Source organism: Myotis nattereri, assembly GCF_964212035.1.
Source record: "Myotis nattereri genome assembly, chromosome: 17".
NCBI lineage: Eukaryota > Metazoa > Chordata > Mammalia > Chiroptera > Vespertilionidae > Myotis > Myotis nattereri.
In genome coordinates this window covers 4026113-4044867 of record NC_138092.1, presented here as the reverse complement: position 1 = coordinate 4044867, position 18755 = coordinate 4026113, and the positions used below count along the sequence as shown (strand labels likewise).

At 52.6% G+C, this 18755-nt stretch overlaps 1 protein-coding gene across 1 annotated transcript in view; it reads right to left on the bottom strand.

Moving 5' to 3' along the window:
* KCNQ3 (potassium voltage-gated channel subfamily Q member 3) overlaps nucleotides 1-18542 on the bottom strand; it is a gene marked incomplete at its 5' end in the record, with an annotated part of 163605 nt that extends 145063 nt beyond the window's left edge. The window contains one exon of the mRNA XM_081110875.1: nucleotides 18157-18542. Coding sequence (XP_080967001.1) covers nucleotides 18157-18542 — 386 coding nt within the window. The remainder of the gene's footprint in view (nucleotides 1-18156) is intronic.
* Nucleotides 18543-18755: the final 213 nt, after the last annotated feature.

Here is an 18755-nt window from a genome sequence, read left to right as displayed (position 1 = left end):
CCTCCCCCCACCCCCACCCCCGATTATAACACAGAGATGATACTATCGCTCTATCAATCCCAGCTTCCAGGGAGCGGGGTGTGAGAGCTGAGAAAGCGAGGGCAAAGCACTGAGCCAGTGTTTCTCACTGGGGTTAGCCCAGGCCCCTTCTGGTGCTTTCTCTTCGTCTCCTGTGTATTCCATCCTGCCCTCAAGAGCTACCACGACCCACTCCTAGCATCAAGCTCTGTTTCCACACCGGGAACTCTGAGTGTGTGTGTGTGTGTGTGTGTGTGTGTGTGTGTGTGTGTTTTAAGAGAGGAAGGGAGACAGGGAGAGAGAGAGAAACATCAATGATGAGAGAGAATCATAGATTGGCTGCCTCCTGCATGCCCCACACTGGAGATCGAGCCCACAGCTCGGGCATGTGCCTTGACCTCCTGGTTCATAGGTGGATGCTCAACCACTGAGCCACGCTGGCCGGGTTGTGTCTTCGTGCTAAGATGAGGGCACGTGCCCTATCCCGGGTAGAGAGTGTCCACACAGAACACAACGGTATTATGAATATCATTCCAGATCATTAGGAATAGATTCCTAATGAAAAGACTGCACTGTGCACAGGCTGAGAGCAAGAACTCTGCAGACCAAGGGTCTGGGATTGAACTTGGACTAGTCATGTCACGTTTCTGTGCCTCGGGGTCCTTACTTGTAAAATAATAAGACCTGCATTAGAGAGCTGTATCAGTGGAGAGAGCTAAAAATCAGTAAGGCTCTAAAGAAAGCTACAGGCAACAAGGTATTGGATAAATGCGAGATATTACTGTTAGTACAACTACTGCAGGTGAACACAGCTGACGACAGGCATCACTCTGTCAACCTTCAGTCCCGGTCAAGCAAAGCTTGAACTGTAGCCAATGAGATTAGTGCCCAATTAATGCCCAATTTGGGAAGGGCTGTGCGAAAGAGCTTGGCACACTGCAGCAGGCCATACATTAGCGTGACCTCAGAGCACCCTGACTGGAAAGATGGGCACTGCCTGGAAGAGAGGGGGAGCTCAAGATGGCAAAGAGATCCAGGAGGTGCCTCTGCATGAGGGAGGAAAGACCACAGAGCTAGAGATCCGGGTCTCCTCTGTCGGTAGTAAGCTGTGTGTCCTTAGGCCAGTGATGGCGAACCTCTGACACGCGTGTCAGAGGTGACAGGCGAACTCATTTTTTTGGTTGATTTTTCTTTGTTAAATGGCATTTAAATAGATAAAATAAATATCAAAAATATGTTTTTGTTTTACTATGGTTGCAAATATCAAAAAATTGCTATATGTGACACGGCACCAGAGTTAAGTTAGGGTTTTTCAAAATGCTGACACGTGAGCTCAAAAGGTTCGCCATCACTGCCTTAGGCAAACCCCTGGCCCGCTTTGGGCTCAGGTTCTTCATCCCAGAGCCCTCTCCCAGCTCCACAATTCTATGGTCCTGGGGCACCATGAAAGCCATACGTCCACATGTCAGCAGAAATTCCCAGGGAACGTGTAATTACTGGCACATCACCAACCTGTAGTTAACGCCAGGTGATTCCCAAGGATTTACTGCAACTGTGGAAGCTATTTCGTAAGGGAAGCGATGTATATTCGATATTGACAGTGCAAGAGGCCAGTTCTCTATCTCTCAGCCCATAAATTACCCAGGGTGTCGGCAGGACAAAAACCACCAATGGCTTGTTACAAGTGGGCTCCCTCCCAACAGAAATCAGGATTTATAGAAAGCTAAAAAAAATGTCGGAGATGAATTGAGAGCCAGAGTCATGTGTGTGCTGTGTAGGAGAGTGTGTGTATATGTGTGTATGTGTCTGTGCACACGCATGGCCTCAGGAAATCAGAATATAATAGAGAGAAATGTCCAGTGCATCTAATTACGTGGGCTGTGACTTCTGTCCAATCCCATTCAAACATGTCCTGAGCCACCCTAGGATCAGACACCTGCTGGGGTAAACCAGGGGAGTCCCACGGGCCCTGGCCCTGACCAAGCTTATGCACGTGACCCTCCCTCTCTCCTGTGTGACTGAGTCCCTGGTGGGATCCTTCTGATGCTCCGTTCTCTCCTCCACAAAATGAGAACCCCAAAAATCCATGCCATGGGGTGTTCTGAAAGCTGCATAAGGTGATGTATGCAAGAAAAGGAGTTTTAAAAACTGGTGACCACATGGCTATAAATAACTCTAATACAAGGCGGAATGAGCAGGAAAGGTTCCTAGTAACGATGCCCAAAGCCCTGGCTGGGTAGCTCAGTAGGTTAGAGCATCATCCCGACGCACCAAGGTTGTGGGTCGATCCCCAGTCAGGGCACATATAGGAATCAACCGATGAACGCATCAGTAAGTAGAACAACAAATCTCTCTCTCTCTCTGTTTCCCCCACCTCTAAAGTCAATCAATCAAGAGAGAAAATACCCCAAAGGGGCAGGGGGTTTGCTAAAAGTTTCTGGGAAAGAGATGTGGACAAGAAATTGTAAGACAACAGAAAAGAATGCAGAGAACACCGGGGAGGAGGTGCCTCTGAATGAGGGAGGGAGGACCCCAGGGCTCTCGCAGGTGTGAGAGGGAAGAGAGGAGAGAGGCTGTGGGAGAACCACGCATCACTGAGGCTGGCGGTACAGAGGAAGCAGGGTGGTGGTGAAGAGAGAAGCTGTTAAAAGAACAGAAACCATAAGGAGCAGAAATAGAACAGGAAATCAATAAAAACGCCTGGAGTTGATTCATCCAGAGGTTCAGAGGAGGGGAGAGGGCCTGCAGGAGGCCTGGGGACAGACAGAAAGATGGGCACTGCCTGGGGGGAGAGGGGGGAGCTTGAGATGGCAAAGACTGGCAGGGCATGGGATGCCACAGACGGGCAGGGCTGTGGCTTCTCCTTTTAAACCTGCGGGCACAATCCCTCTGACAGAAATAAAAACAACTGAAAACCTTTCGAAGGTACGGAAGCTAACCGGGAGGATGTGGGACTCGCTGGACACGCTCTCAGCCACTTCCAAGTAAACGCTGTCTCTTGTCATCCCCACAACCCCGCAGGGCAATCGGATGTTGAGTTCCCATGTATCTGCCCCACTCCGTGCAGCTGACATGAGGACTAGAGGAGTTAACCCAGGGGCAGCCCATGGGAAAGTGCCTGGTGACATGTAAATGCTCAATACATGACAGGTGCTATTGTCAAAGATTTTCAACAGCATTCCTCCCATTTTGGGGGAAATGACTCTGCTCCCTATTTGCAGCAGCTGTCTCTCTCTCTCTCTCTCTCTCTCTCTCTCTCTCTCTCTCTCTCTCTCTCTCCTGATCCTCGCCCCTATGGGCACAGGTTGGGATGGGGCACCCAGCTGTGGGACCCTGAGCCCCTAACTTGAGAAACAAGGTCAGTCCCTCTCTGGGGACAGAGGACATAAGCCAAAGGGAACAGAGATACACAGGAAATCAGAGGGAGTTTCCGGGGCTCAGACGCTGTGGGTGACCATGGTCCCCACCACATGGGGAGAGTCTGCAGAGAGAAGAGAGATGACAGCTCAAGTCAGGGCGGTCATCCAGCCCCTGGGGCTAGGGGTTCTTGGCCCCAAGGAAAGCCCACTCCTCCATGGGGCCTGCTCTCGATCTCCCTCGGGGCCCAGAAACAAGCTCCCTGGCATCCTCAGCTGGTCCAGGAGGACTGCCTCCACTGGCCTCCAAGGGCGTCAAGAGGCTTCAAAGCCAACAGCATGTAGATCTCTCCAAGAGCAGGTTACTGAGCCCTGGGCCTCCTGATATGGAAGGAGAAATATTTTTTAAGAGGGAAAGAGTGTGCACCCAGGGGATTCTGCCTATGCAATGCTATTTTATAGCTAAAAAGAAACTCAGCAAAGCTACCTCTGGTCACAGCTAGCTCACGAATCTTCGCATTTCCATCTTTCCAACCCACGATCTGTGCCATTTGGATTTCGTGGTCTAAAAATATCTCCCAAACTTCCAAGCGTGCTGGCATACGCTGGTGGACTCAGATTTTTAATCCATCTGCAAATGTTTCTACACAGCTCTTTCCCCTCAGATTCTATGTTGTGCTGAGTCACTTTCAACATTCGGTTTGACATTTATTGGGAGCAGGAAGGAAGTCCTCCCGAACACACATGTCAAGCCTGGCCCTGAGGCTCCTGGAGGCTGCAGAGAGGGTGTGAGAGAAAAAGGGCCTCACTGGTGGGAGAGGGAAGTGTGTTGCCTCTGGTACAACGAAGAAACCCAGGGCTTTGGGGCTGGCTGGTCCTGGCTGCATCGGGCTATGTGACCTTGAACAAGACAATGGCCCTCTCTGAGCATGATCCCGATGACAACGTGGGGCTAACGCCGTGCAGCTGAGCAGAGCTGCGGCAGAGATTTGATGAGTTGGAGAACTATGTGAGGCTCGTGGCCCAAGGCTGGAGCTCAACAAGTGGCCCCATTCTGAACTGTAGCCAACAGCTGACCATCACATGTGCCCCTGCACCCCATCCCTTCCCCACCCAGCGGCAAAGCCATCCTTACAAAACACGCATCTGATCGTGCCACTCCCTTCTGGGAAACCACTCCACCCCCAGGAGAAGACACCTCTCCTGGCTCCCTCCCCAGTCCTTAGAGAGAAATGGGGGCTTGATGTGGGAAGCAAAGCAAAAGATCAATGGTCAACACCAGTTCCCATCAGTCAGGCAAGGGTGGGGCTGGAATCACAGGTCAAAGCCTTCAGGTTCTTCAAGTAGGAAAATTAAGGACCGACATTGGCGGAGGACTCACCCAAGTTCACACCTGGGCCATCGTCCAGGGTCCAGACACCCACCCCGATGCTCTTCACACTGAATTACAGCGACAACCCTGCCTCCCAGGAAAATGTCTTCATGATTCAATCCATGTCATGTTCAGAAGGTCCGGCCACAGGCTTCAGGACAGGAGATGTGAATTCTAAAGACCACCGGGCTCAGAGGGGCCAACTTTGCACCGTCTCCCTCGAGCAAAGACCCAAGGATCACGTGACAGGCTGTGAGTTGGAGAGGAAGGAGCTGGCGGAATCTTTCTCCTTCAAGAGCAGTCTCACCACCCAACCTATCCTCCACACCTAATCACCTATCCTCCACACCTAATCACCTTTCTCTTCTCTCTACCCCTTCATGGGTGAGGAACAGGGAAGGGGTGAGAAGAAAGAGGAAAAGCAGAGTCGCAAAGGGGTGTAAAGGATGGACGGAAGGGTTGACTTAGAAAGTTCTTTCCAGAGAGGGAAGGAATTCAACCTTCTGGAAAAAGCTTGTGTAATGCCCTTTGTGGGGGGCCTTTCTGAAGAACTTCTCATCCCTCAAGATGAGGCTCAAGACTCGCTCTTTGGGGAGACTTCCTTGATCCCCGCTCCATAAAAGTGGAATCCCACAATATTTTCCCTTCTGTGTCTGGCTTATTTCACTTGGCATAATGCACCCAAGGTTGATGCATGTTGTAGCATGTGCCAGATGCCCTTCCTTTGGAAGGCTGTATACTACTCCATCCCCATGCTGTTCATCGCCACCACTGACACCTTCCAGCAAAGGTGAGTCAACTCCCTTCCTTCCAAGACAGTCATCCCCTTGCAGTCAAGGCTGACTAGTGCCGACTTCCCATCAGCAGGCGCTCCTGCTGTTCTTCTACCCTTGCTCCTTGCATGCTCCCCCGAAATCACAGAAAGGCAGTCCCCACCCACAGCACGGGGCTTGGGCTCACAGGCCTCCTCACTTCCTCCTTCCAACTCCATCTACCGAACAAGACAGCAGTTTCGGGTTGTCCTCTAGGCGTCCTGCTTACCCTCCTCTAGACAGTCTGGGCCCCTCTGCCAGTCAACACACACACACTGTGGGCAGACCCCAAGCTGACATGGCCCTTGCCCACCTGGAGCTCACAATGTAGTGCAGAGAAACAAACAAATAAGCAAGCACGGAACTTAGAGCTTAGGTCACGACAGCTCTGACAGGGTGTTTTGAAGGATATAAAAACGGTGAAGACTAACTTGAAAGTGGTTGATCGCGGAGGCCCCAAGAGAAACTAAAAAAGCCATTTTATACACGTCAAGGGACAGTCTCCCAGGCAGAGAAAATGGTAAGAGTCAAGGCCCTTCCCGTGGGGAGGTAGGGCCCAGTGTGCCCGGAGCAGGCTGCAGTGAGCTGGGACTGGGGACTGCCTGGTGGAGGTGTTGGGGGCTAGGGTCAATCCCACTGGGCCTGTGAGTCTCGGCAAGAAGAGAGGGGTTTGTGCCAAAGTTAACAGGCAGCCACTGAGGGGCTTCGAGCTGTGGGAACATGATCAAATTCACCCAAAAAAAGGACAACCCTGCCTTCGGGTGGAGAATGGATGGAGGTGAGCAGCGTGGAAGCTGGAGGAGATATTGCAGGGGATGAGGGCAGAGATGCTGGGCTGCCCGGAACCAGTAGATGGGGCTCCTTGAGGCCAGAGACCATGAAACATCGATCTCTGTATCCTCCGCTCTTCTCACAACAAGCCTAGGGCTCAACCTGAGAGGCCCCTTGGAGCTGACAGAGCCCCCGGACCCGTGGCTGAGGCTGGCGAGCTCCTTCCTGCTGCCCCTCCACCCCAAACTCCCTACCTTCCAGAAAGCTGGATTGCAACAGATCAATTCCTATCAAACTGTCTATTGTCATCTCCGAGTGCAGACAACCACCGGCTTAAAAGCTGGACCGAGTCCACACACAACAGCCCGGCTCAGTTCTGCTACCTGGCCGGGTGGCTGTGAGAAAGGGCACCAGGGCACAGACCCTTCCCACGGCCGCCAAGTCCCCACAGAGTCAGTGCGCTCAGCATGCCAACAGCAGCTTTCGATGCCCGAGTTCAGATGTGGGTTTTGTTTGGAACTGGGCTTGGAGGCTGCAAGGCCAAGGGGATTAGTCAGTGTGTGTTAAACACGAACTCCGTGCCCAGCATCATGCCTGGCACTGTCGATGAACAGAAAACATATCACGCACGGCTCCTGCCCGTGACGCAGCCACGATCTGGTTGGATACTCATGGGAACCTGCCAAGGCAGAGCTTCCTGCAGGATGAATCGGGCGCCAGGCCGGCTGCAGCGCAGGGAGAAGGGCCCGGAAACGGACTGGGAGGGGAAGCCATGGTTGGACTCAGGCCCATCCAGGTCTCCATGCAGCTGTGTGCCTCTGGGCAAGTCACCCAACCTCGCTGAGCCTCCATGGCCTCGTGTCTACACTTGAGGTAGGTACTACGAATATCCCCGTTTTATAGATGGGGAAGCAGAGGTCCAGAGACGTGGAGCTGGCTTTAGGTCACACAATTGGGATTCAGACACCTGCAGGCCACTTGAGTCCCCGCTCCAACATGCCTTTCTCACCTGAAACAAGCCATCTTTCCATCTACAAAGCAACCCCCATCCAGCCGAAGGGCGCGGGCTCCACAGCCCAGAGGGTCTGTGTGTTGGTGAGATCCCAGGAACGCGTGCCCTGCTCTGCCGCTTCCGACGTCAGCATTTTGCAGCGCTGTTTTTTTCCAGATGGAGCACCAAGGTCCCCAGCTTAATGTGTCTCATGCAGTGACACTAATTAATGTTCCAAACAGTGGGGCTTAGGGACGGAGGGTGTGTCTGTGTGTGTGCTGCGTGTGGTTTGCTCTAGGTAAGGTTCATTTTCCCGCCTTTTGAAAAGATGTCTGTGGGTATTTGACCTGAGTCAAACGTTCAGCTCAAAAGCCAGTGAGGCTAACCCTGCAAGTCTCACCCAGCCCCCAGCCCCCACACCGGTATCTGTGCTTCACGCATCGCCGCCGCTGGGAACCTGAGGCAGGCACATCAGGGGGCTCTCAGGCCAGGCTATGGCCATCCCCGCAGAGCCTCTGGAGAGGCCTGGGAGTCACCTGGTTCACCACACTTCACTGGCTCTTGGGGCAGCCTGTAGGCGGGCCGCAGGAGCCGAAAATCCCGCAAAATGTGTAATGTTCCTGCCCAGTGAGGAACGGTCACATCCCCAATGCAAATAGCTTCTTCGCTGAGAAACCCTATAAAGTATCGATTTTACCACAGGCTAATTGATACAACTTCCTGATTTTTCAGGAAAGAAGGAAAGGACAGAGACATGGAGGTTTCTTGTTCAAGGCTGCACAGCAATTCCATAGTTTAAAAAGGTCTGACCCCTCCAACTACATTTCCTATTTCATCTTCTCACCACCCAGCTACCCCCACCCCCACCCAAAGAGCCTCCAGCTTCAGCCACTGGGAGCGATTGCACCTGACTCACCTGCTGCATTTCTCACTTCCAAGGCTTTGCCAAAGCTACTCCTTCTGCCTTCAGCCCTAACCCAGACCCTGACACCACTATAGCCTTCTGTGCCCAAGTCAAAGGCTGCCTCCTACAGGAAGCCTGCCATGATCCGATCTCAGAACAACTGTCGGTTGGTTCGGAGGTAGGTCTGTCTGTACTTGGGCCTCGGTCAGTGTGCCAATCTGCCTTGGCATGAGAGTCATTGATTACCACTGTCATCAATAGTATGGGGCCGCTGCTATACAGCCATGATGCCATCCTGCAGTCACAGTGGTCGGAGGGGCAGGTCACATCATCCCATCTTACCGATGAAGAATTTGAGGCTCAGGAAGGTTAAGCAACTTACTGGGGGTCACACCGGTGAGAAAACAGGGATTTGCTCCCATGTCTGATGGCACAGACCACACCATGACTACCAGGCCACCTGCCTCCCTGTGTGGTCAGGGCATGTCTGCCTCCTGTCTGGACGGTGGGCTATCTGAAGACAGGAGCCCTGTCTAACCCATCCTTCCGCACTTACTTCATGGTGAACCCTCCATACGTGACGTCGAAGAGCCCAGGATAAGAGCCCCACTATCCTGCCTCCTGGTCCAGAGCCCATGTGTCCATCAGGACGCCTCCCGTCCAATGATCTTGCTCCCAGTGCCCAGTGAATGAGGAGTGGGCCACACAGTGGGAAGTCTCCCACGGTCACCTGTATCCACCCCACACCTCCAACCACCCACTAGACTCCACTGCAGTAGCGTCGATCACATAGTAGAGAACGCCCAGTGATTTCTTTCTGGCTCAGCAGGCGGCTCAGGACATCGCAAAGGGCAAGGCCCATCGGAGCCCAGGGCTTCCCAACCCGGTCTCATACCCTCCACCACTCTGGGTGGGAAAGGCAGCGAGCACACGGCTCAGCCCACTGTGCAGAGGGCCAGGCCTGGCAGCCATTCTTTCTCCTTTACTAGAACAGCTGACGCGATGGGTATCTACCCAGAAACCATTGCTCCATCTTTCTCCTTCACTAGAACCCCGTTCTGTCTGGCTGCTGTGCCTGGTGTCACACGAGGCTCTGGACTACAGAGAGTGAAGATTTGCTCTCACGGAAGGGACAGTCTGAAGCAAGTCCTCAGCCTCCTTAAACAGCTCAGGGGTCACCCAGCTCTGGGTTTCATGATCCCGCGTTCCCTTCCATGGAGTCCAGCCCTGTTCCACTAGAGCAGGAATAAAGCAGACCTTCGAGTTCTCAGTGACACAGCCATGGTCACGGTTATAAATTACACAATGAAGAAAGAATGGTCTTTGACCCTGAAATCTACTTCTTCCGATGGGCATCTTCCCTGACTGACTTCAATGGTGCTGGCAACTCTACCTGAGCCCCAAGTAGGCTCCGTGGGCACATTAAGTCCTCACTCAACGTCCTCAATAGGCTCCCGGCACAATAGGCTTCGGTGAAACAGCGTATAATGAAACCAATTTTACCACAGGCTAATTGCTACGGACAAGAGCTAAGTTCCAAGGGCATCTCCTCAACATTATAAGGAAAGGATGCCATCTGAGGATCTGCGGTAGGTATGTTAGAGTGAGCATCACACCACTACGCAATTACTCACCCACTCAACCGGGAGCCCCTCAAGGGCGGGCACTGACTCAACCATGGCTGGGTCCCCTATTCCTAGCCCAAGCCCAGCATCAGCTAGGCCTGGAATCCCTGCCTGCCGAATGACCACACCTGAGTTTGATCCACAGATATTTGGAGGCATATATAGTAAACCTTAAAAAAATAAAAATTAAGATATTCCTGTGAGATTTCTTCCCAGCCAAATAAGGTGTTAAAATCATGGCACAGCCCAGCCAGCATAGCTTGGTGGTTGAGCGTCGACCTATGAACCAGGAGATCATGGTTCAATTCCCAGTCAAGGCACATGCCCAGGTTGCAGGCTCCATCCCCAGTGTGGGGGCTGCAGGAGGCAGCCAATCAATGATTTTCTCTCATCACTGATGTTTCTCTCACTCTCTCTCCCTTCCTCTCTGAAATCAATAAAAATATATTTTTAAAAAATCATGGCACAAAAGAGGAATTTGAGAAGAAATCTCAACGATCCCCTTTTATGTTCCAGAATCCTGAAGGTGAATTACTTCCCCAGGAAACCGGAAGCCAGGCAAAGGGCGAAGGCAGGGCCCCACACCTCACAACGAAGATTCTGCCGTCTTCTCAACCAAATCTGTGAGCGCAGCTGGAACGGCTACTGGAGTGTTGTTTTGAAAATGCTAATGTATCTCACGTTATAAATTAGTACGCTGCTTCATTCTTTGAAAAGTATCACAAAGCCAGTCCGGATGAGAGTGTTGACGGAACAGAAGTCCTCCGTGCTCACTTCAAAGAACTCTCTTGTTTTATTTGGTGAGAATGACTAATACACCTAACACACTTCAACCTCAAATCAGAACACAGCGCCTCACCCCACAGGATAAGGCAGACAGTGGCCAAGTGTCAGGGTTGCTTTTAAGAATGCTCCAATCCTGGCACCCAAAAGAGCTCAAATGGATGAGCTATTATAAGATGCCAGGCACCAAACCGACCTATTTACAAAGACTTTTAATTTGGATGTGTGTTTTTTTCCTGAATGACTATCCTAAGTGAAAAAAATTAATGAGGGGAGAAAATACCACTGAATTACCATGAGCCTTAGGCCAGGAGACTCCCTTTACTTAAGAACCACCAAGAAAGCACAGAAACACTGGTGAACCTCAAGTCACCACACCCCCTTAGGAGAACCTTCTAGAGCACGTAGCCCAACATGGCCCAGGGAAATGACTCCATACATGTCAGTGACTGTTATTAATGAAAATAAATCAGGTTTCCACAAATGGAACAGATGATGCTGCTGCCCCACAGGTGACATCATGAACAACCCAAATGGCTACAGACACTTGTTATCACTATTATGAAGGTTGTGAATGTCTCGACTCAGTGTTGAGCTCGGTAGAGATCGGAGATTAGTTTATAGGACTCTTGGTGGAGGCCTGGATAGGGGTATGGGATGGAGAAAAGGGGATCTGGCCCTAGCTGGTTTGGCTCAGTGGATAGAGCGTCGGCCTGTGGACTAAAGGGTCCCAGGTTTGATTCAGGTCAAGGGTACAATTTCAGATTGTGGGCTTGATTCCCAGTAGGGGGTGTACAGAAGGCAGCCTATTCTCTCTCATCATCACTGATGTTCCTATCTCTCTCTGCCTCTCCCTTCCTCTCTGATATCAATAAAAATACATTTTTTAAAAAGAGAGAGAGAAAATGGGATCTGGGCACTGGGCACTTCAGCAGGAGAAACCTCCTTGGCAAGAGGCTACCTGGAGCTTGTGTGCGGACGCCCGTGAGCCCACACCAGGCTTCACTCTTTTTTTCTGGTCATTGGACCCAGGTCCTAAGTGGGTGCACCCTTGGGTTCATTGGCACAGAGCCGTGGAGAACCCTCAGGGGAGGCTGTCCTGGCCGAAGGGACCAGCCTGGGATGCAGAGCACATGCATTTGCATCCTCCCTTTGACCCTACGGCCCTGGGGCTCGGTCTCCTCCCCTCCGGAGTTCTTTCCAGCTCCGATGGCCTCTGGGTTTTGTAATCCGCCCACTGACTCCCAGCGCCGGATCCATCAAAACCCCATAAAAGGCCGTTAAGTAACTATCTGCTGATAAGTCTGATTGGACTTGCTGATTCTGAGGCCTGAGGTTTCATTGTTTGGACTGACACTGCTCGGCTAGAAGGGCTAGAAGCTGCTATAACCAGTGTATGTGGGAGAGATAAAGCCATGCTGGGATTTTAGGAGGGGCAGGGCGGGGAGATGAACTGAGCGATAGTGTGAGAGATTTCCACAGGCACAGAGGCACGGATGGATGAGCACATCCCCCATTCCCCTGCTCTGTATTTTCAAGTCGTGGGGTATAATGTGTCATCCTGTCCCCCTCAAAAGACAGCCACAAGGCAGAGCTGGACTTAAGCTGCTACAAGGTGACAGAGCATCGAGGGGTCGACGCCAAAGGAGCTCCGTGCACAGCTGCCTGCCCGCAGATACAACACTGGCTCCGGAGAACCAGGCTTGGTGTGATCTGTAAGAAGGCACCCGCTGTGACAGCCATTGTTGCTAATACCTACAGAGCAGGCACCCTGGTGATGTTGCCAATGGGGGGACATAATAAGCGATGAAACCATGTAAAAACCTTGGTTATTATTGTTAAGGTGGTATTGTTTATATGCCCCAACTCAACTCTGACACTGACAGGGTCCAGAGGATGTTGTGTCTCTTGAAGGATGGGAAGGAGGGGAGGAAACAGAGCTGAGCCCCAAGGGCTGCAGCAAGGACAGAAACCCGGCGGGGGGCGGGGGGTGGGGTGGATGGGGGGTAGGACCGCAGAGCCTGCGCATGTCACACTCCATGGGCCACGTGCCTGGGCCTTTACTCTCCTTCGTTTGTAAACTACACTCAAGAAACCATCTTGGTCCTGAGTTCTGACCCCAATTGTTTTCTCGGGAACACATTCCAAGCAACCTCCTCTAGCTCTTCCGTGGCAACGGTGTAGATGGGATCTGATTCGCATCATAACACCTGCAAACCTAGAGGCCTTGGTGCTGACATCGGTCTTGCCATCTCCAAATCCTTCTCCTGACGCAACGCAGGCGGCTTCCCAGTGCCCTCCCCCGTCTGCTCGCCTCGGCTCCTCATCGCATTCTGTCTTGCATTTGCTGGACTATGTCAATTCCGTTGTTTCAAGTCTCTCTCCACAGGGACAGCGTTGTGGCTCAGGGCGTGGCACAAGGCTTGCACTTGACTGGGCATGTGTGGCCTTGAAATGAATGCACCTTTCTCCTGTGTGTTTGTCTCACCTGGGCAAAGCCCAAGGTACCTGAGATATGGTCTATAGGAATCCATGAATCTAAACAAGCGTATTCATTGTGCATACATACCACATCTCTGTATCCGATCGTTTATCGGGCAGTAAACAACACTGCAATGAACACACAGTGCATATATCTTTTTGAATTAGTGCTTTGGATTTCTTCAGATAACTACCTAGAAGTGAGTAGCTGGGTGATATGGTAGATTCTATTTTTAATTTTTTGAGGAACCTCCATACTGCTCTCCACAGGGCTGCACCAATTCACATTCCCATCAACAGCATATTGATCAACAGGCTCCCTTTTCTCCACGCCCTCACCAGCAGTTGTCATTTATTGATTTATTAATGATAGTCCTTCTGACAGGGCAAGTTATATAAATGTCTGAGCACTATGTTGTATACCTGAAACTAATACAATACTATATGCCAACTGTAATTTAAGAATTTTTAAAATTATATAAAAAGAGGAAGTGCATGCAGCTCAACCAATACTGCTTTCCATAGTGGCTGCACCAATTTACAACCGCACCAGCACTGCACTGGGCTCCCTTCTCTCCATCTTTTTAAAAAAAATATATTTTATTGATTTTTCACAGAGAGGAAGGGAGAGAGATAGAGAGTTAGAAACATCGATGAGAGAGAAACATCGATCAGCTGCCTCCAGCACATCTCCTACTGGGGATGTGCTCGCAACCCAGGTACATGCCCTTGACCGGAATCGAACCTGGGACCTTTCAGTCTGCAGGCCGACGCTCTATCCACTGAGCCAAACCGGTTTTGGCCCTTCTCTCCATCTTTGCCAACACTTAACTCTTGTCTCTTTGCTGACAGCCACTCTAACAGGTGTGAGGTGATACCTCCCTGCGACTGTAATTTGCATTCCCGGTGATTAGTGAGCTGGAGCACCTTTTCAGGTACCTGTAGACCATCTGTGTATCTTCTTGAAAAAATGTCTATTTGGGTCCTTTGCCCTTTGGTTCCATCAGCTTATTTGCTTTCTTGCTATTGAGCTGTATGGCTCCCTATGTATTTTGGATAGCAACCCCTTGTCAAACCTATGGTTGCAGCAGAATGAAAAGGCAGCCAGTGGGTAGTCTTTGTGACTGCTTCCCCCTTGGTCTGTGGAGAGGTGAGCGACTGGCCACACCCAGCAGGCCATGGAGAGGTGGTCAGGGCATGAGTGCTTGTGCAATGCCCATCCAGCAACAATGCCAAACAGGCCAGGAAGGGGGGTCCCGAGACGATGGCTGGCAGCGCAGTGGTCAGTGCGCACGACTAAGGTGACAGACAGAGACCCCTGTTGGAAATCAACTACTGAACATTGAGCGGCTGATGCCGGGTCAGTTCACTCACACACACCATCGTCTTCCGGTCTAAAAACCACCCTGTGTTCGGGCAGCGCGATCCTCCCCAACGACAGGTCATCCCCAGCCTGGCTCATGCAAGCACAGGCTTAAGGCCAAGGCCAGATGGGAACTCCAAGCCCAACACCTTTCCACAGCGCCGTAATCCCTTTCAGCCCTAAGACTGACAAAGCAGAGAAGAGACCAGCCTTCCTGGGCTCAGGGCATGGAAGATGACCACACCTTTTTCCCCTCCCCAGCCTCCATCGTAAGACCTCTGAGAACCATTCTTATCAGTAAGATCCTACGTGCTGACCTTGGCTACCTAGTATCGTCGTCGTTGTTGTTGTTCTAATAGGAATGCTGTACGGAATGGAGTCTTAGCAAACCTGAGAGGGTTCTTGCACTCATCCATCCAGGAAAGGCTTGCTGGGTCCCAGGGGCCCGCAGCCTGCTGGGACCGAGGATGTTAAGGAACACACAGCCCCTGCTCCCAAGCAGCTCTCAGTTCAAAGGGGAGACGAACAGGCAGATGGATCCAATGCATCGTGCAAAATCCTAGGGCTGGGGATGCTGCCGAAAGGGGGGGGGGGGGGCGGAGGGGGGGGGCGGGGGCATTCCAGCTCAGTCTGCAGGGTCAGGGAAAAACTTCTCCCAGAGGTTCCCCCAGAGCTGGGCCAAGTGAGCAGCCAGGAGCAAGGGGGGGAGGGGCATTTAAGGCAAAGGGGTGGGGTCTTTGGTGTCCACATTTGCTGTATTCTACCTTTACAATAGAGCAGCGGTTCTCAACCTGTGGGTCGCGACCCCTTTGGGGGTCGAACAACCCTTTCACAGGGGTTGCCTAAGACCATTGGAAAACACATATATAATTACATATTGTTTTGTGATCAATCACTATGCTTTAATTATGTTCAATTTGTAACAATGAAATTGGAGGTCACCACAACATGAGGAACTGTGTTAAAGGGTCGCGGCATTAGGAAGGTTGAGAACCACTGCCATAGAGGGAAGAAAATCGCATCTCATGAGTCTGGTTCATTTAAAAACAAACAAACAAAACAAACCATGCACTAGACTGTGAGCCCAGAGTCAGCCCAATTTCCTGGCCCCCTCACACCATTAGCCACAGCCCAGACAGGATAATGGATGGTTCGAAGCATCCATGGATGGTTTCAGTGTCTTGCAAAATCCTGAATCATCAATGAAAGGTTCAATTTCGTGCAACTGACTGGACTTCCTCCTAAGCTGGAGGAGGATGTACAAGTCACCCACTCACTACTTAACCTGCGACACCCTCTGAACCCAGCCCCACACGGCTTTCCTGCACCATCCAAACTAACCTGAATCCACATTCCCACCCCCAGCCCATCCCACATCCCCTAATTCTGAGCAGCCCGTTTTCATTCCAAAGTCTATTTCTAGTCATTTGCCAACTGGGAGCTGGGAAGGGGTCAGAGGCATTACAGGGAGGTAAGAGTCCTGTGTTACCAATGGGGCAGGGGCACCCAGTGAAAATACTAAGCGTCCTGTCATTGTTGGCAGAGAGTCAGAACGGGGTTCCGGGCTCAGAAACAGCCCTGACCCACTGCATTCAGACGTGAGCTCAGGCACCATTAGCTGTGGGATCTTGGACAGGTGGTTTTCTCCCTGGAAGGTTTCATATTCTCATCTACAAAATGTAGGTAATTCCCACCTCACAGGTCCATGGTGATCATTTAAAAGTACCTGGCTGCATCACTAGGTATCCAACTGTTCCCTCTCCCACAGTCTCATGTTTTCCTGGAACCTTCTGGGAAACTGAGGCTACAGGTGTTGGCACTCTCATACCTGCTTCTGGGTGATGGATAATTCTAGGGAAGGATCATCGAGACTCTGGCAATCACAGGCCTCAGCTACCCCTTCCCCAGACTGGGCAAGGCAGGCCTGGGGTGTGGCTGGAAAAGATGGGAGAAGAAAGACTAAGCCCACAAGCTCCAGGGGGGACCCCCCCGCCCCCCGGTTTGGAAGTTAGCTAATAAGTACTGAATGAACCCCATTTATGTGCAAAAGAACATGTGAGTCTGTGTATGTTTGTGTGCACTCAAATAACTCATGCCTTTTTATTATCGCATATTCCAGTATTAACTGCAGTTCAATTTCACTAAATCCAGTGCTCGAGACAGCAAGATGAATGCATTTTTAATCCCTTTTTACCACCTGAAGAAAGCAAATGGAAAAGCAGTAACTACTAACCCTTCTCTCCACCGCTTATACCTGCAAATATATGAGGACGCCAAAGGCTAGGCCACCCTAAACCCATGCTCCTGGCTGGATGCCCCCTCCCTCCTGCTGGTACCTCAGTTTCCAGGGAGGCCACCTCTCCAGGCTTCAGTAATCTCTTTAAAGAAACCTGTTGCCAACTCAGAGGTTCTGTGCCAACAACCCCACCTGGTGGCCAAATCTGGGAAAGCATTCCAACCCAGGAAGATTGGCAGGTAGTGTAACTCCAGGCTTTCTGAACTCCCTTGGGGCCCCATCAATCATGGAGGAGGGCAGAGACAATATCCAGAGCCAAACGCTTATAAGGGGTCAAGGTCATGGTCAGTTCTCCACCCAAACCCCAGTAAGGTACGGCCTCCTAAGAAGCAACCATCAGGATGACTAAGCCTCAGACTGGAGGCAAGGGGAGGCAAGGGGAGGCAAGGGGTGATGTGCCCTGCCAGCTCAGAGGTGTCAGCCTACAGCCCTGATCTCCCCTCCTGGGGGAGGAGCCACCTCTCCCATCCTCTCCCTCTCCCCAAACACAGGAGGATTTTCTATCCAGAGTGTGGGGTGCACAGGCATTTACCTCCTGACTGCAGGGAGACTTTTCCTGGGGGAAGGGCGCCCAGGGGCACACCTCCAGCCCAGGCCCGTCCACACACACCTCGACCGTGTTCCTGCCCAGCCAAAGCAGGAGAACGGGCAGCAGTGGAGGCAGAGGGGAGCTCAGCACCAAGCCAGGGAGATGTCTCAGCCAAAATAAGCCTCAGGGCACTCCCCCTCTGGCACCGGTAAGCCCCAGCCTCTCAGTCTAGGCATCGAGCCTGAGCCTCTCTCATTAACCTCCCTAAAAAGAACTGGAAGACAGGCACCTTGACAGTCCCAGTCCCCAGGGACAGCAACGCCAGCACCTTTTCTAGACCAGGATGCAGCCCTAAGAAGGGGAGTACATGCCACACACACACACACACACACACACACACACACACACACACACCACTGTGGGCAACTCCCATCCCAACTCCAGGATGCATCCTCCAAACTCAGTAGCGATCCCAAGAGAAAGGACCCGCCCCAAGCAACACAGCGGACAAGGGAGGAGCCGCTTTATCCTGCTCAACCTCCACATTCGCTGGAAAAATCACATAATTCTTTCCAGCTTGGATACCAGCCTCCGGAGAAGGTGTCATCAATGCGCAAACACGCCAATCCAACCTCCAAACGGTCTGAGGGACCACGCTTGGACCTTTTTTAAGCCTTGGGGTCCGACCCCCAGAGAGTGGTTAATGGACACGCAGACCAAACCGGCAGAGACACGCGCACTGGGGGCAGGCTGGTCTCCAATGCCATGCCAAGCACCCGGTCCTCATCTCAGGCCTCCACCCCGAACCCCAACCTGCGCCGCCGCCCAGAGGCGCCCCGAACGCCAGGTACTCACACGAGCGCGTGGTAGAGCAGCGCCCAGCCCCGCGGTCTCTCCAGGGCGTCGTAGATCAAAGTTTGGATGCGCCGGTACTTGGCGTTGTTCCTCTTCACAGGGCGGCTCAGGGGGGTCTTGGCCAGGAGCCCGATGCCCTGCGGGGTCCTCCGCGGCCCCTCGTCACGGCCGCCGCCCTCCAGCAGCAGGGTCCCATCTTTGTCCGTGCCGGCCCCGAGCGCCAAGGTGACTTGCTCCACCTCGCTGGGCGCCAGCCCCACTTTGCGCTCCTCCTCGCCGGCTGCCGCTGCGTCCGCTCCCGCCGGGTTAGCGGCCCCGCCGCCTCCGCCGCCCCCGCCGCCGCCTCCGCCGGCCGCCCCAGCCGCCCTGCGCGCCTTGAGCCCCATCTGCCTCGCCCCCGCCGGCCGCTTCGCCTCCTCCGCTGCTGCTACGGGAAGAAGGGGCGCTCGGGGTGCGTGGACGAGGCGGCGGCGGCGGCTGCAAGCCCGGGAACTCCAATGCCATGATCCGCGCGCCCCTCCCCACCCACCGCCCCAAAAGCAGGCAAAGGCGGGCCCCCCGGAGGTCAGGGGAGGCCGGACAGGGTGAAAGGGGGTCAC